This window comes from Muscardinus avellanarius, assembly GCF_963383645.1.
Source record: "Muscardinus avellanarius genome assembly, chromosome: 4".
Lineage (NCBI taxonomy): Eukaryota > Metazoa > Chordata > Mammalia > Rodentia > Gliridae > Muscardinus > Muscardinus avellanarius.
This window is the reverse complement of record NC_137789.1, coordinates 41,939,273-41,962,622: the sequence shown is the minus strand read 5'-3', so window position 1 is coordinate 41,962,622 and position 23,350 is coordinate 41,939,273. Positions and strand designations below refer to the sequence as shown.

Genomic DNA, 23,350 nt, shown 5'->3' with positions numbered 1-23,350 from the left:
ATAGCTTTTAGTGGGCTTTAATATTTGTTCTTTAGACCTCCAGGCAACCCTGCGCCATGCCTGACATGTGGCAGTATGCTAATTTAAGATCAATAGTTAATTTCCAGCCGACAGATTATTACTTTTTGGTACTGAGATCTGAACTGGGGGCATTTTACCTTCGAACCACACCCTATCCCTTTTTATTTTTGGAATAGGTTCTCTCTAAATTGCCGAGTTTGGCCTTGATCCTGAAATCCCCAGTCTCAGCCTCCCAAGTACAAGGCCAGCATGCAGCCTGCCTAATTGTGCTTGACTTTGCAGACAGGATGCTGGAAGGCCGGGTGATTCTCTTTATAGTTGGGCTGGTTGGGTTTGAGTTGGCTGGTTGGTGACACCAAGGCCTTTGGCATTAGGTCTGCATGCCTGTCTCCCCCTCACTTCTTTTACCCTCTGTCTCTTACTGCCCGATGGCCAACGGATTAGGAAATTGATTTGTAAGTTTATCTCTGAGTTCTGTTCTTGGCCAGAGTAAAAGTCTCTACTGCTCAACTGGTGTTTGGTCTTGTTACTAGTTCCACAATTCCAAGTAATCCCAGTATTTGGGAGGCTGTCAAAGGAGGATCTTAGCAACTTAGTGAGATATTGTTTCAAAAATAAAATGTAGCTGGTCCCAGAGGAGGATCACCCAGGTTCAAAGTCAGCCTCAGCAATTTAGTGAGACCCTGTTTCCAAATAAAGTATAAACTAGGTCTGGGAGTATAACTCGGAGGGGGTGGGTAGAAAAGCCCCAGAGTTCCACCCCCAGTACCACCAAAAAATAATAAAAATAAAATGTAAGCCAGGGGTGTGATATTTCATGCATGTAATCCCAGCATTCTGGAGGCTGAGGTAGGAGGATACAGATTCATGGACAGCCTCAGCTACTTAGGTAGGCCCTTTGCAACTGTTTCGAAAATAAAGAATAAAAAATAGGGCTGGAGGTGTAGCTCGGAAGTAAATGCCCCTGTGTCCCATCCCCAGTACTGCAATCAATCAATCAATAAAATAAAATAAATAGAAATGTAAGCTGGGTGTGGTGATGCACACTTGTAATCCCAGTACTTGGGAGGCTGAGACAGAAGGATCGCAGTTTCTAGGCCAGCCTCAGCAACTGGGTTGGTGGTGTAGCTCAGAGATAGAATTCTCCTGGGTTTAACCCTCAGTAGCCCCCCCACCCCAAGTTGATAACAGTATTTAATATCTTTTTAAGCTTTTATTGCACCATTATGCTAGATGTTCAGCAGAACATTTTAAAGATAAGCTGGCCAAGAAAAAGATTACCGGCAAGGCTGTTTGTTAATATCAGTCTCCCAGGGACCCACTGTGAAAGTATATTTAACTTAGCTAACAAAGCATCAGGTATTAAACGTGTTTGATACTTTTGCACTACAGACTATATTATATTTACTTAATGCACAGTGTCTTTATTTTGTCAACTCTATTTTAAATCTCAGCTACGAAAGGAACAGGCCATAATTCTGCCTTCCCACTCATCCTTTCTGGGGCCAGGCATGGTGGTGCATGCTTGTAATTCCAGCATTTGGGAGGCTGAGATAGGAGGATCACAGTTCGCAGACAGCCTCAGCTACTTAGGCCCTTTGCAACTCAGTGATACCCTTTCCAAAATAAAAAATAAAGAATAGGGCTGGGGGTGTAGCTCAAAGGTAAATGCCCCTGGGTTACATCCCCAGTGCTGCAATCAATAAATAAATACATAAATAAAGTGATGCTGGTACAAATAAGGTATGAGAGCTGGGCGTGGTGGCTCACACTTGTTGTAATCAGTACTTGGGAGATAGACAAGATCACAGGCTCAAAGCCAGCCTTGGCACCTTAGTGAGGCTCTCAGCAGCAGCCTAGCAAGAGAGCCTGTTTCCAAATAAGATATAAAATGGGCTCTAAACTGATTAGCCCATTGTATTTGAAGCAAAATAAAAATTAAGCAAAGATTATACATCTTCAGTTGCTTTAACAACTTTTAAGGGTTTAAAAGTTTCTTTTGCGTCGAGCATGGTGGCGCACATCTATAATCCCAGTACTTGGGAGGCAGAGACAGGAGGATCACAGGTTTCAGGACACTTCTAAAAATAGTGAGTTTTTTTTTTTTTGTGTGTGGTACCGGGGTTCCTGGAAGCCCTTCTACCTACGGGCTACACTCCCAGACCTATTTTATATTTTTTATTTGGAAACAGGGTCTCTTAAGCCAGCACGGCTGGCTTGGAACCAGCGTGATCCTCCTGTCTCCGCCTCCCAAGCGCGGGGATTACAGTCAAGGGCCACCACACCCGGCAGTGAGATTCTCATCAACCTAGTGAGACCCTGTTTAAACATAAAAATAGGCCGGGCATGGTGGCGCACACTTGTAATCCCAGCATTTAGGAGACTGAGACCAGAAGATCGCGGTTCGCAGACAGCCTCAGCTACTTAGTGAGGCCCTCCGCAACTTAGTGAGACCCTGTTTCAAAATAAAGAATAAAAACAATAGGGCAGGGGGTGTAGCTCCGAGGTCGAATGCCCCTGGGTTCCATCCTCAGACCCACAAAGAAAAAAAAAAAAAAAAGAATAGCAAGGAGGTTGGCACCTTCATGGCCTCTGCAATTTAGCAAGGCTTTTTCCTTAGTGAGAGACTATTTCAAAATAAAAAAATAGCCGGGCATGATGACGCACGCATGTAATCCCAGTGCTTGGGAGGCTGAGACAGGAGAATCGCACAGGTTCAAAGCCAGCCTCAGCTACCTAGTGAGGCTCTCAGCAACTTAGTGAGACCCTGTTTCCAAGTAGGTCTGGGAGTATAGCCCGGAGGTAGAAAAGCCCCTGGGTTCCACCCCTAGTACCATCACCAAAAAATAAAATAAAAAAGGGCTGGACATGTAGGTCAAAGGTAGAATGCCCCTGGATTCCCAGCACTACCACCAAAAAAAAGTCTCTCTTTTCAGTTAATAGTTTCTAAGGAAAGTTTGTTTCTTAGGGAAATATGTGGGAACCAGAAAAATGTTTGCAGTGTTAAAATGCATAATTAATAACAATTTAGTTTAAAGGTATTAATTGTCCTGGCCTGTTGGTCCTCCCAGGCTTGCTTGTAATTCCAGCACTTGGGAGGCTGAGACAGGAGGATCGAGGGTTCATGGCCAGCCTCAGCAACTTAGTGAGACCCTGTTTCAAAATAAAAAATAAAATCAGAGCTGGGCATGGTGGCACATGCTTAGAATCCCAGCATTTGGGAGGCTGAGACAAGAGGATTCTTGGTGCGAGGACAGACTTAGCTACTTAGTGAGGCCCTTTGCAACTCGGTGAGACCCTGCTTCAAAATAAAGAATAAAAAATAGATCTGGAAGTGTAGCTCAGAGGTAGATGGCCCTGGGTTCCATCGCCAGTACCGCAAAATAAATAAATAAATAAATAAATAAATAAATAAATAAATAAATAAATAAATAAATCAGGCTGGGCGTGTAGCTCAGAGGTAGGACATTCCTGAACGCAATTCCTCCAGACAAAAATTGGTTTTCTCCTTGGAAGAAGAAAAGGGTGGACCTGGAGAACCCAGGGAAAATAAGGGGTCAGATCAGGTTACTTCTAGTTACTTTGTGTAAGAATTAAGGGGCCAGTGCCACCTTCATTATGTCAGTTAATATTTTTTTTTGTGTGTGTGTGTGTGGTACTGAGGGTAAAACCTTGGTGCTTTCTACCTTAGGGGTATACTCCAGACCTTTTTATACTTTTTTGGAAACAGGGTCTCACTAAGTTGCTGAGAGCCTCACTAAGTAGCTGAGGCTGGCTTCGAACCTGTGTGATCCTCCTGTCTCAGCCTCCAAGCGCGGGGATTACAAGTGTGACCCATCACGCCTGGCTTCATTATACCAGTTAAAACTGGCCAGTTCCAGAAATTCAGCTGTTGCCTATCTTATCCTGAGACCTTAGATTCAGCTTCTTGACAGGAACTTGAGACTGAGTGACTCCATCTTATTTTGGGGGGCCTAGTGCAAATAACGGCCTTCTGGAATTTTTTTGTGTGTGTGTGGTACTGGGGGTGGAACCCAGAGGCTTTCTACCTCCGGGCTATACTCCCAGACCTTTTTAAAATATTTTTATTTGGAAACAGGGTCTCACTAAGTTGCTGAGAGCCTCACTAAGTAGCTGAGGCTGGCTTTGAACCCGTGTGATCCTCCTGTCTCAGCCTCCCAAGCACGGGGATTACAAGCGTGCGCCACCACGCCCGGCGGCCTCCTGGAATTTTGATATAGCAGTGGAAATAAAATTTCAAATTATTCAAATTATTAGTACTGGAGACTGAATTCAAGGGCATTCTACTTCTGAACTATACCCCACCCTATTTTATTAAATTATATTTTATCATATTTATTTGTGTTACTGAAAATTAAACCCAGGAGCATTCTGTCTGAGATATACCCCCAGCCCTTTTTATTTTTTATGTTGTAACCTCACTAAGTTGCCAAGGTTGTCCTTGAACCTGTGGTCCTCACATCTCAGCCTCCCAAGTACTGGAATCATAGGTGTGTGCCACCACACCCAGCTCTCTTTTTTATTTTGAAACAGTATGTTGTGTAGAGTCTGGCTAAGTTGTTGAACCTATGCTCCTCCTGTCTTAGCCTTCCAAGTACTGGGAGCCACCACTCCCAACTCTATTAATTAATTCATCCATTGCACTAGGGATGGAACCCAGGGGCATTCTACCTCCGAGCTACACCCCCAGCCCTATTATTTTATTCTTTATTTTGAAACAGGGTCTCACTGAGTTGCAAAGGGCCTCATAAGTAGCTGAGGCTCTCCGAGAACCCGGATCCTCCTGTCTCAGCCTCTCAAATGCTGGGATTATAAACAGTGCACCACCACGTCCAGCTTGATTTTTATTTCTTATTTGGAAACAAGTTCTGAGTTGTGGAGGGCCTTGCTAAGGTGCAGGGCAAGGCTTCGAACCCACCATCCTCCTGTCAGCCTCCCAAGTACTGGGATTACGAGTGTGTGCCACCCTCCCTGGCCAGCCTTCTTTCCTTTCTTTTTTTATTTTCCTTAACTAACTTTGAGCTATAAAAGTTACATGACTAGTTGATTCCCTGGTGCTGAGGTGCTGAAACTGACCCTTGACACAGAGCACTGTTATCTCTGTTGACTCATAGTGGAGACCTTGGAGCTGGCAAAAATGGAGGCCTGATGGTTTGGAAAGAGAACGATTAGGCAAGGCCAGATGGGATATATCCCAGCCTGTCTCTGGTTGGTTGAACCCTCTGCCTTTCTGGAGAAGATATTTTGAAACCGTGTCTCACTTAGTTGCAAAGGGCCTCACTGAGTAGCTGAGGCTGTCCTCCAACAGTGATCCTCCTGGCTCAGCCTCCCAAATGCTGGGATTACAAGCGTGTGGGCCACCATGCCTGGCTCTCTTTATTTTTTAATGGTACTGGGGATTGAACCCAGAGTTATTCTACCTAATTTTTATTTTGAAACAGGCTCTCACTAAATTTCTGAGGCTAGCTTCAAATCTGTGGTCCTCCTGTCTCAGCCTCCCAAGTACTGGGATTCCAGGCATATAACATCATGCCTGGCTGAGATACGGTTTTTAGTGCCCTGTAGTTGAGTGTCTGACTGTACTGGACTAAATTCATGCTAGATTGGTAAATAGATGCCAATTTATTTGTTATATACGGGGGAAGTATAATTGTCACTGAGATTCAGCTCTTGTCCTTAGGCCTCTGTATTCTGTTCTTTTACAGCAATATCCTGAGCGCTGTTTTATTTTTTAGTTTGAAATGGTCTCACTAGGTTGCTGAGAGTTTTGCTACATTGTCAAGGCTGTTCTGGAACCTGTGATTCTCCTGTCTCATACTCCCAACTACTGGGATTACAAGTGTGCACCACTATGCCCAGCTCTGCCAGGCCTTTTTTTATTTTTGGTACTGAATCCAAGGTCATTCTATTCTACCTTTGAGCTATACTCCAGCACTTTTTCCTTTCCTTTTCTTTTTTTCTTTTGGCATAACTGGGGATTGAATCCAGGGGCATTCTACCTCTGAGCTACACCCCCAGCCCCCCACCCCGTTTTGTGGTACTGGGGTTCTTGGAAGTCCTTCTACCTCTGGGCTACACTCCCAGACCTATTTTATATTTTTATTTGGAAACAGGGTCTCTTAAGCCAGCGAGGCTGGCTGCAAACCTGCACGATCCTTCTGTCTCCGATGCCCAAGCACGGGGATTACAATATGCACCACCACGCCCCCGCTCCCCAGTCCTATTTTTTATTTTTTTATTTGGAAACAGGATCTCACTAAGTTCTGGAGGGCCTCACTAAGTAGCTGAGGCTGGCTGAAAACCTGTGATCCTCCTGTCTCAGCCTCTCAAGTTTTTCTGGGTTTGCTGGCTTGGCCCACCCTATGACACTTTACTTGAATGAAATGAAAACTGTATCCAGTTGGTTAATTAAGCCTGTTACTCTTTAATTAGCAAAGACATTCTGTTTTATGAGTTTCCCATTTGTCTTTGGTAAATAGCTACAGGAAGAAAGCATTCTTTATACATTTAGTTGGGAGCAAAAATATAATGACCTCAGTCTTTGAAATCATATTTTATGATAACTTGTTGTAGTAGGATGATACAGATAGGAACTCATGGACCAAATGAGTATAGCAAGTTAGCACACAAAGAACACCTTGTTAGCAGCACTAAAAGATTAATTCTGCTACGTTGTACTTATTCCCCACATCCTGGCCTCCCAATCCCCTAGTACTGATAACGTGTTTTTACAGAGTTGATCTCCATTGTCTTTCTCCAACTAGGCTCTGGTCTGGGTCTGCCTCTTCATATTCAGATACTGAAAATGCTCTCCCAGTCATTAAGGGTACGTCTCCCGTTCTTCTGGTCCGTCTCACACCCCAGGTCCTCTTCCACCTCTGACCTTCTCTTGCCTCTGCCAGGAGACTCCTTTGTGGCTGTCCACTGTAAAAACATCTTTCTCTTTAATTACATGGGCCTGTGTTTTGAGAGTTTATACAGGTGATATAAGCCTGTGAATGAAGAAGTCCTTTCAGAGGAATTAGGATTGCTTCAGCAGCTGCAGACTGGTGGGTTTTGTTTTGTTTTGTTTCATTTCACATTAGCTTCCTGAGAATTGAGAGTAGTTGTCTGGAACACGCCCTTGCAAAGGACACAAGCCTGCAATCCTAGTACTTGGGAGGCTGAGACCCCAGCTTTGCAGGTTCAAGGGCAGCCTCAGCAACTTAGCAAGACTTAGCAACTTAGTGAGACCCTGTCCCCCCCCCCCCCCAGTACTGGGGATTGAACCTGGAGCATTCTACCTCCAAGCTACATCTCTAGCCCTGTTTATTTTCTTTATTTTGAAACAGGGTCTTACTAAGTTGTGGAGGTCCTCACTTAAGTAGCTGAGGTTGGCCACGAACCTATAGTCCTATCTCAGTCTCCTAAGTACTGGAATTACAAGCATGCAACACCATGCCAGGCTTTGAGACTCTGTTTCAAAATAAAAAGAAATAGGACTGAGGCTGTAACTTGGAGATAAAATGTCCCTGGGTTCCATCCCTAGTAACCCCCTGCCCCCCCCCAAAAAAAAAAAAAAGAATTTTGAGCTGGGTTACAGTGAGCCAGGACTTGTGAACAGAGTGCAGTGGCATGGGTTTTTTTTTTGGGGGGGGGAGGGCCTCTGGGGATAGAACCCAGGGCATTCGAACTCCAAGCTACAACCTCTGCTCTATTTTTTATTCTTTATTTTTGAAGGAGGGCCTCACTAAGAAGCTGAGGCTGTCCGTCAACCGTGATACTCTGGTCTCAGCCTCCTGAATGCTGAGATTACAAGCATGCGCCACCACGCCCAGCTGAGCAGTGGCTTCTTGGGAGGAACCTGGGTCACTGGAAAGAGACCCAGTCACATAAGTGATTAAAGGGCCAAAAAGGGCTGGAGACTGTATTTGGCCTGTGAATGCCACCTGGCTGGTTTCTTCTGCACTCAGTGCTCACCTGTGGAATGCTGCAATCACTAATCAGCCGGGTGTGGTAGTGCAGTGAGGTAGTAATCTCAGTGAGGCTGACACAGGAGGATTGCAGTTTTGAGGACAGCCTCAGCAAGTAATGAGACTCATAAACCTAGAGATCCTGTTTCAAAATAAAATAGGGCTGCGGTGTAACTTAGAGCTCTGGGTTCAATCCCCATACCACAAATAAAATAGAGCTGGAAGTATAGCTTGGAGGTAGAATGCCCCTGGGTTCAGTCCCCAGTAACACACACACAGTTAATCACACTAAGTAGGTAGAGGTGGGCTTGGTGGCACACACTTGTACCCCAGCATTTGGGAAACTGAGGTTGGAGGATTACGGTTCGCGGACAGCCTCCGCTACTTAGTGAGGCCTTTTGCAACTCAGTGAGACCTTGTTTTAGAATAAAGGATAAAAAAATAGGGCTGGGGTTAGCTCACTGGTAGAACGCCCCCCCTGGGTTCCATCCCTAGTACTGCGGAAATAAATAAGGAGGTAGAGTAGCTTTACTGGTCTAATAAAAGGGCATTATTTGGAGTATTGTTTCATAACTTAGTTTACCCACAGGAGGACATTCCAGTAGTACTGGGGCATTCCACCTCTGAGCTACACCCCTAGTCTCCTCACCCCCTTTTTGTGGTACTAGGGATTGAACCCAGGGGCATTCTACTGCTGAGCTGTATCCCCAGCCCCATTTCTTTGTTGTTGTTGTTGTTGTTGTTGTTGTTCTTTATTTTGAAACAGGGTCTCTAAGAAGCGGAGGCCGCCAGCAAACCTGGATCCTCCCGTCTCAGCTTCCCAAATACTGGGATTAGAAGCATGAGCCACCATGCATGGCTCCCCAAGCCCTTTTAATTTATTTTTATGTTTATTTTTAATTTTTATGTTTATTTTATTTTGCAGTACTGGGTGTGGAACCTAGGGGCATTCTACCTCTGAGTGACACTGCCAGCCCTAATTTTTACTCTTTATTTTGAAACAGGGTCTCACTAAGTAGCAGAGGGGTTCACTAAGTAGCTGAGGTTGTCCACGAACCACAGTCTTCCTGTCTTCGCCTCCCAAATGCTGGGATTACAAGCATGCACCACCATACCTGGCTCTTTTTTTATTGTTTTTGAAATAGGTCTTGCTAAATTCCTGAAGCTGGCCTTGAACCTGGAGTCCTGTCTCAGCCTCCCAAGTACTGGGATTACAGGTGTGTGCTACTATGTCTGCTTTAACATTTAAAAAATAAGTTAGGCGTGGTGATGCACAGCCGTAATCCCATGTGGGAAACTGAGACGGGAGGATTGCAGGCAGGTTCACAGCTAGCCTCAGCAATTTAGTGAGACCATTTCAAAAATAAGAAAGAATTAAGTAAACTGGGTGTGGTGGCACGTTTGTAATCCTAGTACTTGAGAGGCTGAAATAGAAGGATGGCAGGTTCACAGCTGGCTCTAGCAGCTTAGTGAGAGCCTGTTTCAAAATAAGAGAATAAAATCAGGCTGGGGAGGCAGAGTGCCCCTGGGTTCCATCCCCAGTACTGTGCTTGTGGTGTGTGTGTGTGTGCGTGTGCGTGTGCGTGTGCGTGTGTGTGTATCTGTATGTGTGTTTTAGTGCTTCACACAAGTCTGATACTTGGCCTCAATATCATCTGGCTGTTCAGTGCTTGTTCCAAGATTCCACTGTATAGATGAGTCGGCAGGGATTGCTTTTGGACTCCACTTTGTGCATTAGTCCTGGTTACTGTTTGATTACTATCTCCATGGGTTCAAGTGTTCTTAAGGTTCTTTTATGGAGGCTTTAAGAAAGTACAGCTAGCCGGGCGTGGTGGCGCACATTTGTAATTCCAGCATTCGGGAGGCTGAGACCAGAGGATCGCGGTTCTCAGACAGCCTCAGCTACTTAGTGAGGCCCTCTGCAACTCAGTGAGACCCTGTTTCAAAATAAAGAATAAAATATAGGGCAGGCGGTGTAGCTTGGAGGTCAAATGCCCCTGGGTTCCATCCCGAGACTCGCCAAAAAAAAAAAAAAAAAAAAGTACAGCTGCTGACAGTTACTTTTTCCATTATTTGGATTCAAGCTGAAAGTCTCTCTCATCGGTTGGGAACTGATACATGATTTAAGGGCAAAAAAAAACCCAACACGTTTGGTCCCTGGAGAACGCACAAGGTCATAATACCACTTAAGTAATTGGACAGGAGTTGAATTTGTTTACATTTGGAAGTAATCCTTGTGAAGGACAAGGAAAAATATGTGACACCACAGAAACAGTGTGTACATGACAGACCCAAACAGATGGACCCAAATGTAAGTGAGCAGTAGCTGCAGGCAGACAGAACGTGCCCGAGCCTGTCTCTTGAGATTAGCTGCGGTCCTGATGTAGCCTGGGCCCGCCAGCTCTTCCCCTCTCCCGGGTGCTCATTTGTGGGGGTTTATTCTTAGTCAGAATTGATGATAGGGTGCTTTATGTTTCCTGTCTTTTGGGAAATCCTCTTGCCCAGTGTTCTCTGGGATTTAACTTGTATTTGACCTTTTCTTTCTGGCCACATTTAGTAGCCGCTGCGACTAGTACATACCCCCATCCCTTTGCACAGACCCAATCCTCCTGGATCATCCCTCTGTGTGATCCACTTTTGCCCCGTCAACTGTTGAGGTCTTATATAATGATAGAGGAAAGATTCAAGGGCAGCCGACCTTCTCTTAGAAACCTCTCACACTGCCCCTGCTGTTAGCATGGTGGTGAGTCATTTGTGGTGGGAAAGGCGTTTATCTTGGAGTTTTATCCCTGTGTCCTTAATCTGAATACCTCACTAAGAGCAGGGGCAGTTGCAGGGTCTTGGCCCCATAACTCTGTCTGTGAGCACAGAAAGGGCCACAGGGCTGAAGATTGAGGTAGATAGGACTGTTCTAAGAGTAAGGCACAGTCAGGCCTGGACACAGGGGCACTGTGGAGAGAGAGGGACGCAATGAACCGGTAGTCAAACACTGTTGTCACGCTCACAGGAAGTGCAGAAATGTTCTAGGCTAAGCTGCTGGGTGTAGCGGTGCACATCTCTAATTCCAGTACTTGGGAGGTTGAGGCAGGAAGATCTTGGGTTTAAGAATAGCTTCAAGAAGTGAGATTCGCCGGGCGTGGTGGCGCACGCTTGTAATCCCAGCATTTGGGAGGCCGAGACTGGAGGATCGTGGTTCGCAGACAGCCTCAGCTACTTAGTGAGGCCCTCTGCAACTCAGTGAGACCCTGTTTCAAAATAAAGAATAAAAAATGGGCAGGGGTTATGGCTCGGAGGTCAAATGCCTCTGGGTTCCATCCCCAGACCCGCAAAAAAAAAAAAAAAAAAAAAAAGTGAGACTCAACCAACCTAGCAAGACCCAGTTTCAAAAATAAAGGAATCTAAAATAGGGCCCGGGGGTGTAGCTCAGGGGTAGAATGCCCCCCGCCTCCCGGATTTAATCCCCAGTACTTGGGAGGCTAAGATAGGAGGATCTCAGGTTTGAGGACAGCCTCAGCAACTAGAGAGGCTCTCAGCCACCTACTAAGGCTCTGTTTCCAAGCAAAAAGGGCTGTAACTTGTAGGTAGAATACTAATGGGTTCAACTTCTAATACTGTACACACACACACACCCCACAAAGAAAGAGAAAGAAAGAAAGAAAGAAAGAAAGAAAGAAAGAAAGAAAATGAAAGAAAAGAAGAAAAAAATGTGCCAGAACTCAGGCAGGCCTGGGCACCAGACTGAATAAGAGGAGGGGCCTGGGAAGCCAGGGCCAGGTGGAGCAGCTGGCAGCATGATTCTGTGGACACCCTGATCTAAAATCAGTCGTGGCGACATTCCAGCCACCTGTCCTGTGTCTGATGTCGCGGTAACCTCCTACACGTGGGCTTGAAGTTGCAGCATCTTGGTCCCCTTCATCGTTACCTCTCTTACTGCTGTCTCTAAGGATTCTACCCCCAGGTGGAAAGGCCATGGGGTCCAAGCCTTGACCGTGCCGCGCAGGGGACCCAACATCCAGGCCCTTCTCTAGCGAGTCTCAGAGTGTTAGTAAGAACTCCTCACGGGGTTAGGGTGGATAAACCCTATCCCCTCAGCCTATGGGAGTCTCCTAGAGCTGGCCACTTCCTCCTGCCCAGCCTCCCCTCCTCTGCACTTGAGTTCAACCACATCACAGACTGCCTCAAAACCCTCTATGGCATCCTTTGAACTAGAAAGTTCCAAATCAATATCTTGGTGGTTTCTTTTTCTGGTGGTACTGGGGTTCCTGGAAGCCCTTCTACCTCCGGGCTACACTCCCAGACCTATTTTTACATTTTTATTTGGAAACAGGGTCTCCTAAGCCAGCGCGCGCGGCTGGCTTCGAACCTGCGCGATCCTCCAGTCTCTGCCTCCCAAGTGCGGGGATTACAAGTGTGCGCCACCACACCCGGCTTCTTCTTCTTCTTCTTCCTTTTTTTTTTTTTTTTTTTTTGATACTGAGATGGAACCCAGGAACAATCTACCTCTGACCTATACTCCCAGACAGAGCCTCACTAAGTAGCTGAGTCTGGCTTCGAACCTGTGCAATCCTTCTGTCTCAGCCTCCCAAGCGAGGGGATTACAAGCGTGCGCTGGCACTACCACACCCGGCTTTCTTCTTTATTTTGAAACAAGGTCTCACTAAGTTGCTGAGAGCCTCACTAAGTAGGTGAGGCTGGCTTCGAACCTGTGCAGTCCTTTCCTATCTCAGCCTCCTAAGTACCAGATTACAAGCTTGCACCACTACGCCCGACTCCTGTCCTGGTTTGAGGGCTCCTCACTGCCTGGCCACATCCTGCATCTCCAGCCACCCTAACTGTTTTCTTGATGGAGATCTACTTGCTATTTTCCAGGCCTCTTCTTGTGGCTCAGTTTATGCATGGAATCACTCTTTTCTGTGTTTTTTTTTTTGTGTGTGTGTGTGTGGTGCTGGGGATTGAACCCAGAGGCATTCTGTCTCTGAGATATACTCCTATCCCTATCTTACTGTTTTTTTAAATTTTGGAACAGTGTCCCCTTATGTGATCTCACTCTTTGCTGAGGCTGCCCTTCAGACTCAGGTACTGGGATTACAGGCCTGTACCACCACGCCCAGCTAGCAGTACTCATATCTGTGCCTTTCCAGGTCTTTCCAAATCCTGCTTATCTTCCCGGCCTTACTATCCCCGTCACCTGCTCCAGCCCTTGCTTCCATTATGTTTTCTCCTGTTACTTTCTTTCTCTGAACTCTGGTCATCGTTCTTACTGTTTTACACTTTGTGTTACTTGGGTGCTACCCTTATTTCAGAGTCCTGGGGAGTCCTTCCTAAGCACCTAGCAAAGTGCCTGATACATTGTAGGCAATTGGTAACCGGTAGGATGAGTAAGCCAGAGGAGGGCGGGATAGCAGCTGCATGGTGCTGGCTTGGAAGACCTGCCAAGAGCTCTTACGAAGAGGTAGGCAAGGAAACTACGGTGAGTGGCCTCTACATATACCAGTCCCCAGCCTGAGTGATACTAGTATTTACTCATTTACTCTGGTCAGGGAACATTCTTCCCTTCTGTAGTATTTTCCGTTAGATTTTTGCTACTCTTAAAATCCAATCTGTGAGTAGTTCTTCAGAGTCCCTAAGCCTGGCCGTATTTTCTTAGCCAGATTCACAGAGCATGAACTCCCTCCCGTCCATCTCTTCCCACTCTCCTCCTTCAGAGCTTTACCTGTAGCATGTGCTTCACCCATGGGAACAAATTTGTGTTCCTCAAAGCACATTTCTATGAAATTCCGTGTGATTTCAGTTCTTTTTCAAAGATAAGAGTACAGAGAGAATGAAATGCCAAGAAAACTTGACAGTTCTTCAGGTAATGTCTTTGCTACGCACCATGGTTCCAGCTTGGGGCTAGCCTGTACCTTTAGGCCTTACACGAATAATTCTGAATGGTTTTCTTCAAGTGGAGCTTGCTAGTTTAAAGTGATTTGAGCTGGGCGTGGTGACACACACTTGTAATCCCAGCATTTGGGAGGCGGAGACAGAGGATTGGGCAGGTTCGAAGCCAGCCGCAGCTACTTAGTGAGGCTTTCAGCAACTTAGTTTGGTCCTGTTTCCAAATAAAATATAAAATAGGTCCTGGAAGTATAGCCTGGAGGTAGAAAGCCCCTGGGTTCCACCTCCATTACCACACACACAAAAGTTTAACCACATACTTATAGTATCTATTTAAAGTAGTCATAATAAGTGTGCACTCTGTTGTTATTGTCATTACTATATATAGATTTTTTTCCAAAACCCAATCAAATTGTATTAGGCAATTTGGAAAATAAAAGAAGGAAAATTCCAAATCCTGCAACAATCTAAAATAACTCCTTGGAATTACCATTTTAAAATAAGTTTGGGGAGGATTTTTTTTTTTTTTTTTTTTTTTTTTTTTTTTTTTTTTGCTGGTCTGGGGATAGAACCCAGAAGCATTTGACCTCTGAGCTACACCCCCTACCCAGTTTTTTATTCTTTATTTTGAAACAAGGTCTCACTGAGTTGCAGAGAGCCTCACTAAGTAGCTGAGGCTGTCTGTGAACCGTGATCCTCCAGTCTCAGCCTCCCAAATGCTGGGATTACAAGCGTACACCACTGGCTAGGGGGAGGATGTTTTCCCAACTAACCTGACTCAACATGAACCTCTTTTTTTTAAGGCCGGCCTGCCTGCCTGCCTGCCTGCCTTCCTTCCTTCCTTCCTTTCTTCCCCCTCCCCCTCTCCCTCCCCCTTCCCCTCCTCCTCCTCCTTGCAGTACTGGGATGCAACCCAGGGGCATTCTAGCTCCAGGGTACACCCCAACCCTATTTTTTATTCTTTATTTTGAAACAAGGTCTCACTGAGTAGCAAACAGACTCACCTAAGTAGCTGAGACTGGCCACGAACCTGCAGTCCTCCTGTCTCAGCTTCCCAAATGCTGGGATTACAAGTGTGTGCCATCACACCTGGATTCTTTAGGCATCTCTAAATATGACTTTATAGTAAGCTATGCCTTTAGTTAATGTTATTAGTAAAAGGCCTTTTCTGTATGTGTGAAGGTTACTCATCTTTTCTCCATTTCTGAGAAAAGGAAAACAGCTCGATCATAAGTTCCTGAATTTATGGAAAAAGAAATAACCCTGTTTCAGTCTGTTCCTCACCTAAACTTTAGAATGCTTGCTCCCTAGGCCCCATCAGAGTTAGTACACAGATATTCCTCAACAAGCACATTTAGGAAGAATAAAGGAGATAGGAATAGAGAGGCTCAGTAGTCAGGACATTGCAGTTGGTGCGGGATGAGTGAAACGTGTGCCCAGAGATGATCCAGTGGCATGGATGAAAAGGAGACTTCTGAGGTCAATTCTGGATTTTTTTTTTTTTTTTCCCAGTGCTGGGGATGGACCCCAGGGCACTTTTACCTCCAAGCTATACCCTCAGCCCTATTTTTTATTCCTTATTTTGAATCAGGGTCTTCCTAAGTCGTGGAAGGCCTCAATAAGTAGCTGAGGCTGGCTGTGAACCCGCCATCCTTCTGTCTCAGCCTCCCAAGTACTGGGATTACAAGCGTGCACCACCAGGCCTGGCTTGGGCAGTGTTATTTCCCCCCACCCCCAAGTGACATAAAAATACTTTTATTTATGATTAGTGTTTCAACCAGTGTCTTAGAGAGATATAGTAAATATAAATCATAAAAATTGGGAAAGCAGCTGGAGGTGGCAGGTACGAAGCCATCCTCGGCAACTTAGTCAGGCCCTGTTTCTAAATAAAAAAGATAGGGCTGGGGTTGTAGCTCAGTTAGAATGCCCGAGTTTACTCTCCAGCACTGCAAAAATGAAACAGAAAACCAAGGGAAAGCTATCAAATATCTAAGAAAGAAAGAATGGGACCTTTTTGTTGTGTGTGTGGTACTGGGGGTGGAACCCACCCAGGGGCTTTTCTACCTCCAGGCTGTACTCCCAGACCCATTTTCTATTTTATTTGGAAATAGGGTCTCACTAAGTAGCTGAGGCTGGCTTTGAACCTGTGTAATTCTCCTGTCTCAGCCTCCCAAGCGCTGGGATTACAATCATGTACCACCACGCCCGACTGGTTCTTTTTTTTTTTTTTTTTTCTTTCTAATTTTGTTTTGAGACAGGGACTATCACTAAATTGCCCAGGCTGGCCTGGGATTTGACATCCTCCTGCTGGAGCTGGGACCACAGGCATGCACCACTGCACATGCTTAACACTTAGTTTATTAGGTTGCTGCAGAGTTTAAGAGAGAATCCATATAAAATGCTTAGCATGGTGCATGAGAGTTGTTCATTTTTATTTATTAATGATGATAGTATTTTTTGAAGGTTAGGGAACAGACAAGGAGGAGCAGAGGTAGGAGCTGTTGGGGAAGTGGACTTTCTTTGGATGAGCCCAGCACAGTGGGCTTGGAGGAGCCAGGAAACAAGTGTGGGTCTTGGCTAGGTGGGAGTTCCGGCTGCCGCTGTAGGAGTCGGGATCTGGGCTCTGGCAGAAAGCTTCCCATTGCTGGGCGTGGTGGCGCATGCTTGTAATCCCAGCATTTGGGAGGCTGAGACCAGAGGATCGTGGTTCGTGGACAGCCTCAGCTACTTAGGCCCTGTGCAACTTAGTGAAAACCTGTTTCAAAATACAGAATAAAAAATAGGGCAGGGGGTATAGCTTGTAGGTAGAACGCTCCTTGGTTCCATCCCCAGACCTCCAAAACAAAAAAAGGCTTCATGTTCCTTCCTTGAAAATGATTCCTGGAGGGTCAAAGCCATGGTTTGATCCTGCTGTTTGGTCACCTGGTAAAACTTGTGTGGTTACCGTTAGCTCATTAGCGCGTGCTTGGCTCGCTGGCGAGTTTTGTGCTCTCCAGCAACACCACTTGCTGGGGCCAGGGGAGCCAGGTGAAACGCTGCTGTCCTCTGCGCTGAGCCTTGTGCCCTCTTCTGCTGCTTCTGCAGCTAGAGAAGCGGGATGTTGAGCGTGGAGCGTGCTGAAGTTGAACTCCCTGTAATTGCTGCAGGCTGTACCTCGAGCAGTGTCTCTGGTTCCTAACATTTTGCTTTCCACTTGCAGATCATCAATGCCGTGGTACTGATGATTTTGCTGAGTGCCCTGGCTGATCCGGATCAGTACCATTTCTCAGGCTCTGAAATAGGAGGGGACTTCGAGTTCATGGATGATGCCAGTAAGTACATCAGATAACACTTGTAGATAGTTGGGATTTTTTTTTGTGTGTGTGTGGTACTGGGGTTCCTGGAAGCCCTTCTACCTCCAGGCTACACTCCCAAACCTATTTATACATATATATTTATTTGGAAACAGGGTCTCTTAAGCCAGCTAGGCTGGCTTCGAACCTGCGTGATCCTTCTGTCTCTGCCTTCCAAGTGCGGGGATTACAAGCGTGCGCCACCAGGCCCGGCTATGTTGGGATTTTTAAGAGCAGGGAAGTTGGTTCTTCATCCTTCCTATTAGATTTTTTTTTTTTTTGGCAGGTCTGGGAATGAAAACCAGAGGCATTTGACCTCCGAGCTACACCCCCTGCCCAATTTTTTATTCTTTATTTTGAAACAGGGTCTCACTGAGTTGCGGAGGGTCTCACCAAGTAGCTGAGGCTGTCCACGAACCGCGATCCTCAGGTCTCAGCCTCCCAAATGCTGGGATTACAAGTGTGCGCCACCACGCCCAGTTTAGTTTTTTTTTTTTTTTTTTTTTTTTGGGTGGTACTGGGGGTGAACCCAGAGGCTTTCTACCTCCGGGCTATACTCCCAGATCTATTTTATACTTTATTTGGAAACAGGGTCTCACTAAGTTGCTGAGAGCCTCACTAAGTTGCTGAGGCTGGCTTTGAACCTGTACGATCCTCCTGTCTCAACCTCCCAAGCGCCGGGATTATAAGCGTGCACCACCATGTCTGGCAGATTTTATTTTTTTTTTTTAATGATGGTACTGAGGATGGAACCCAGGGGCCTTTACCTCCAGGCTACCCTCCCCATTTTATTTTTTATTTGGAAATGGGGGTTTTGCTAAGTTGTTGCGAACAACATAAAGTTGCTGAGGCTGGCTTTGTACCTGTAGTCCTCTTTTCTCAGCCTCCCAAGTACTTGGATTATAGGCGTGTGCCGCCAGATAATAGGTGTGTGTCACTGTGCCCAGCTCTCTTAGATCTTGAATATTGATTCACAGGTCCATTTGAGCTGACCCTTTAACTTGCTTTTCTTTCCATCATTGCAAATTAAATCAACAAATACTTACGGGCTGCCCATATTCTGTCTCTGTTTTGAGTGTAAGAGTCTAAACAAGATCTAAAAATTTCCATCTTACAATGGCTTAATCCATTTTCAAATTTTTACCCCTGAACCGGGGGTGGTGGCACACACTTGTAATCCCAGCATTTGGGAGGCTGAGACAGGAGGGTTGTGCAGGTTCAAAGCCAGCCTCAGCTACTTAGTGAGGCCCTTTGCAAATCAGTGAGACCCTCTTTCAAAATAAAGAATAAAAACATAGAGCTGGGGGTGTCGCTCAGAGGTAGAATGATGCCCCTGCTGTTCCACCCCCAGTATCACGTACACACATTAATTGCCCTTGGTCTATTGTGGGAGAAGGAGTCTTCACTGGCAAGAAGGAAGGTTAACAGGAGAGCTTGTATCTCACTGTGTTCTGAGTGTTTCAATAGTTGCCTTTGTTCCAGGAGGTGCTCACTCTTCATTCTAGAGACTTGCTGGCTTATTTGTTGAATTTGGGGCCTTTTTCCCGTAAGTGGGCCACAGATGGGTTGTAGGAAGGGGAGGAGGCCTCCAGCTCAAGATGCCTACAACCTGAGCCTGGACACGCATTCACAGCCCTGGATACGCATTCACGCTAGGTCCTAACTAGCTGAGGGGTGGTGCTGTACAGAACCCCACACGGAACATCCCGCAAATTTACTTCTCACTGGTTCTAGGGAACTTTATCTGGGTTTGGATAAGGGGCTGGAAGGCATAGGAGGGAGAGAGTGTGGTTTAAGGTACAAAGATAGATTTTTGAGAGAGGGGTTGGGAACGTTGGAATGACTACACATAAAAGGAAAAAAAGATTCTGTTTGTGGCTAAGCCTTCACTGAAATGAGAAAGTCTGGGGTCAGGAGGTGCACACATTCCTGGGCGCCGGGGGATCAAGGTGTGGCTTAATGACTTAGCTAAGCATCCTTGGTTAGGAGAGACTCTGAAGCCAGAAGCCTTTGTCTCCTGACCCTGCCATGTTACGTGTTAGTTGTGCTCACTTTAACTGTGCCCTCCTGAAATCCCAGTACTTGGAAGCCTGAGACAGGAGGATCACAGCTTCAAGGCCTGTACTTGGTCGCTTTGTGAAACACTATTTCTTTTCCTTCCTTCCTTCCTTCCTTCCTTCCTTCCTTCCTTCCTTCCTTCCTTCCTTCCTTCCTTCTTTATGGGATGGAACCAGGGGCATTCTACCTCTGACTACACCCGCAGCCCTATTTTATTTTCTTATTTGCTGAGGCTGGCCTCAAACCTTCTGTCTCAGCCTCCCCATCATATCTTCTACTGCCATTGTCTGAAAGCAAGGATTAAGCAGTCAGCGGCAGCGACTTGGGACCTTGCCACCCAAAGATACGGCGTTTGCTGTAATATTTCTTACACTCTCTATTCTGAATAACTCCATTACCCTTATGAATTCATTCAGACATGGATAATAAGCTCCATTAATATTAAAATAACCTCTCTGCTTTTCTTCCCGTGTTTAAAGACTATCGGAGCCACAAAAAGAACGTTTGATATTTAAAAATATATTCTCTTGCACTGTTTCCAGGAGGAGGATTTTTTTTTTCTAAGATAATTGAGTTAGAGGAAGAAATTTTAAATGATACCACTGTGTCGAATGATTAACACTACATTCCTTGCTCTGGCTGCCAGAGAGTAAACTGGGGATTGACTCTCTGACGGGATAGGCTTAATTTAGTTCCCTTCAGAGTCTTGCTGGTGCTTAAGATTTTAAAATAGTAATTATTTTGTAATGTCCTGGATATTAATCCAGTGCATTTGAGGTTTATCTCATATTTCATATATTTGAAAAGATTAAATAGTTTATAATTACTTTTAAGACAGTCTCTCATTTAATTCACATGGTTGAATGCCGGGCGTGGTGGCGCACACTTGTAATCCCTGCGCTTGGGAGGCGGAGACAGGAGGATCGCGCAGGTTCGAAGCCAGCCATGCTGGCTCAAGAGACCCTGTTTCCAAAACTTAAAAAAATAGATCTGGGAGTGTACCCCGGATATAGAAGGGCTTCCAGGAACCCCAGTACCACCAGGAAAAAAATAATAATAATAATAATTCACATGGTTGAGAAGATACGGAAGAGTAGATATACACTTCAATTAATTTTTTTAAACTTCTTTCCTTTCTATATGTTTTCATCTCCTTTAATAAGCTTGTACGTCAAAGGTTATCATATTGGACAAAATTTTAAATATTTTACTCATTTGGATAGAATTAAATAGTCTGTGAGATTGGTATCATTGTTTTAAAATATGCTTGAGAATTATGCAACTTAATATAACAATTTTATGTTGCTGCCTTTTTGAATACCAACAGCTGAAGATTTTTTTTTTTTTTTTTTTTTTTTTTTTTGGTGGTACTGGGGGTGGAACCCAGGAGCTTTCTACCTCTGGGCTATACTCCCAGCCCTATTTTGTATTTTTATTTGGAAACAGGGTCTCACTTAAGTTGCTGAGAGCCTCACTAAGTAGCTGAGGCTGGCTTCGAACCTGTGCAAGCAGGGGGATTATAAGTGTGCACCACCATGCCCAGCTTTGCTACCTGAAGATTATATCCAGAAAGACAAGGAATTTATCCCACTTTCTATGTGATTTGTTGGAAGAAGTCAAATTCCTACTTCATTAAAATAGGACATATAGGCCGGGCATGGTGGAGCACGCTTGCAATCCCAGCGCTTGGAGGCTGAGACAGGATCACACAGGTTCAAAGCCAGCCTCAGTTACTTAGTGAGCCTCTCAGCAACTTAGTGAGATCCTGTTTCCAAATAAAGTATAAAATAGGTCTGGGAGTATAGCCTGGAGGTAGAAAAGCCCCTGGGTTCTACCCTCAATACAACAAAACAAAACAAAAAAAGGGACATATAGGAGAATCTACTGGGATAAAGGCAGTAAAGGGAATTCTTTTGACATATATTTTTTAACATTTTATTCTATAAAAAGGATTTACAATATACTATGGCAGGTATGGCCAGCCCAAGCTTTCTGGAGCCCGAGTTAGGGCATAATTCTTACCTGGGCACCGATGGGGGTACTGATGGCCCCCACCCATGAGTAAAACCAGCACATTCTCTCCAATGTCTCTGGCGCCCTGGGACACGTGCTGTGCCAGAATGTGACTCTAGTCTCCCGTTCTCCTTTAAATCTAGGCCTTTAACATTTCTGTTCTAGAAATATTAGCAATAAGATATATTAATACATGGTAACACAAAATTTACAGGTAAATTTCAAATTTATAAGTAATTGGTTTATGTTATAAAAAATTTCTTAGAGGTTGAGGCAGGAGGATCGCAGGTTTAAGGCCAGCCTCAGCGGAAAATTATGTCTCCTCCGAGCTCTCCTCCCTTCATTTATCTTCTGAACTTTCTCTCTTCTTGTCCAGGCGAAGCTTCTTGAAAACAGACTATGTACTCTTAGTTTTGCAGCCACACTTGTGTTTATCTTAGGCTATGCCTATTGTGTATTCATGAAATAAATTTTGAGTTTAAACATAAAGTTATAAATTATCAAGTCACAAAAGAAAATTCTGTATAAACTTTATATTTCAGTAGAGAAAGTTAGACAAACACAAAAGAAAGGTCCATGAGATTCTTATGTTTGAGGGAAACCGAATCAGTGTTTGTTACTCATTCTTTATACATTCAGCCTCCAAATGTAGGGCCTTACTTCAGGGACTTGAACCTGGGTTTCTTGTTTCCCCCCTGGGCTTTGACTGTTGTGAACTCGGCTCTCTGTACTTTATGGGACAGTGGACCCCATGCACTGCAGTGCCTAAAATGTGGCAGAAATTAGGGAAAATCTAGATGTAAGAATGTTTAAGATGTGGAACATTAATTAGCTCATTGAAATGTAGCTAAAAGTTTTATGAGAAGTTAACAAATCCAAGTAAGAAGAGAAAGTAGAATTAGAAGTAGACTATTTGAACAAAGGCATTGAGGTAGCTTTTATACACTTATTTCTTTTTAAAGACTAATTGAGTATCAGGAAACATTTTCTAATTACGCCTTTTGTGGCTAGTGGTATAGCGTTCTTAGGATCTTTTTCAAATTAGAATTTCATTATTAAGATAGGAATTTAATTTAGGAAACACTGTGAGGTCATTGTGTTCTGATGTTGGGTGGAGGAGCTACTGTGCAGAGTATGGTCCTGTCACTGGCCAGAACTGTTAGAAGATTGCGAAGATTTGCTTTTAGGAACACTTGCTCATTTGTCTTTGGCATGATTACAGAGAATGAGTTTTATCTTTTCATGGTTACTCTTCAAGTTACCATGTCTACATTACTTCAAAGGGATGGACAGGCTGGGCATGGTGGCGCATGTTTATAATCCCAGCGCTTGGGAGGCTGAGACAGGAGGATCCCACAGGTTCGAAGCCAGCCTCAACTACTTAGTAAGGCTCATAGCAACTTAGTGAGACCCTATTTCCAAATAAAATAGAAAATCGGTCTGGGATCATAGCCTGGAGGTAAAACACCCCTGGGTTCCACCCCCAGTACCACCAAAGGGGAAAAAAAAAAAAATGGACAGGTGCCTAGGTTGCTAGAGATAGAAGGTATATTAGCCCATTTTATGTATCTGCTTTGTGTTTTTATTTGATTTATACTTTGGGTCTTCCTAAGCTATTATATGTGCTTGGAATGTATTCAGTCTGTTCAATGTGGTTGGTAGAATTATTTATAGAATAAATTTTCTCATTACAAATTAACATTTTTATGATATCTCATTGTATCTTAGAGTTCTCACTGCTATAGTCCAAAGGCTGACCATGTAACTTAATTGCTCAGGATTTCCCTGAGTTATTTAGGGGTTCAGTCCATCTAAGGTCAAGGACCATAGATCTAGGGGCATGGTGGCAGGAAGCAGGGAGAGGGAGAACACAAAAGAGAGAGGGAGGGAGAGGGAGCGTGTGCTAGGTGGGGGGAGAAAGCGCACGCACAAACCAGGGGAATCCAAGATACAAGCACAGACCCTGGGCCACACCCCTCAGAGACCCATCTTCTCTAGCCACGCCCTACCATACTAGGTTTCCACCCAGATAAATTCATTACAGTGGAATTATCCACTCATGAGGTTGCAAGTCTC

The 23,350-nt window shown here is 44.9% G+C and overlaps 1 protein-coding gene across 1 annotated transcript in view; it reads left to right on the top strand.

Annotated features, from left to right (window-relative positions):
- LAPTM4B (lysosomal protein transmembrane 4 beta) overlaps positions 1-23,350 on the top strand; it is a gene marked incomplete at both ends in the record, with an annotated part of 65,770 nt that overhangs the window by 7,779 nt on the left and 34,641 nt on the right. The window contains one exon of the mRNA XM_080693962.1: positions 17,071-17,182. Coding sequence (XP_080550088.1) covers positions 17,071-17,182 — 112 coding nt within the window. The remainder of the gene's footprint in view (positions 1-17,070; positions 17,183-23,350) is intronic.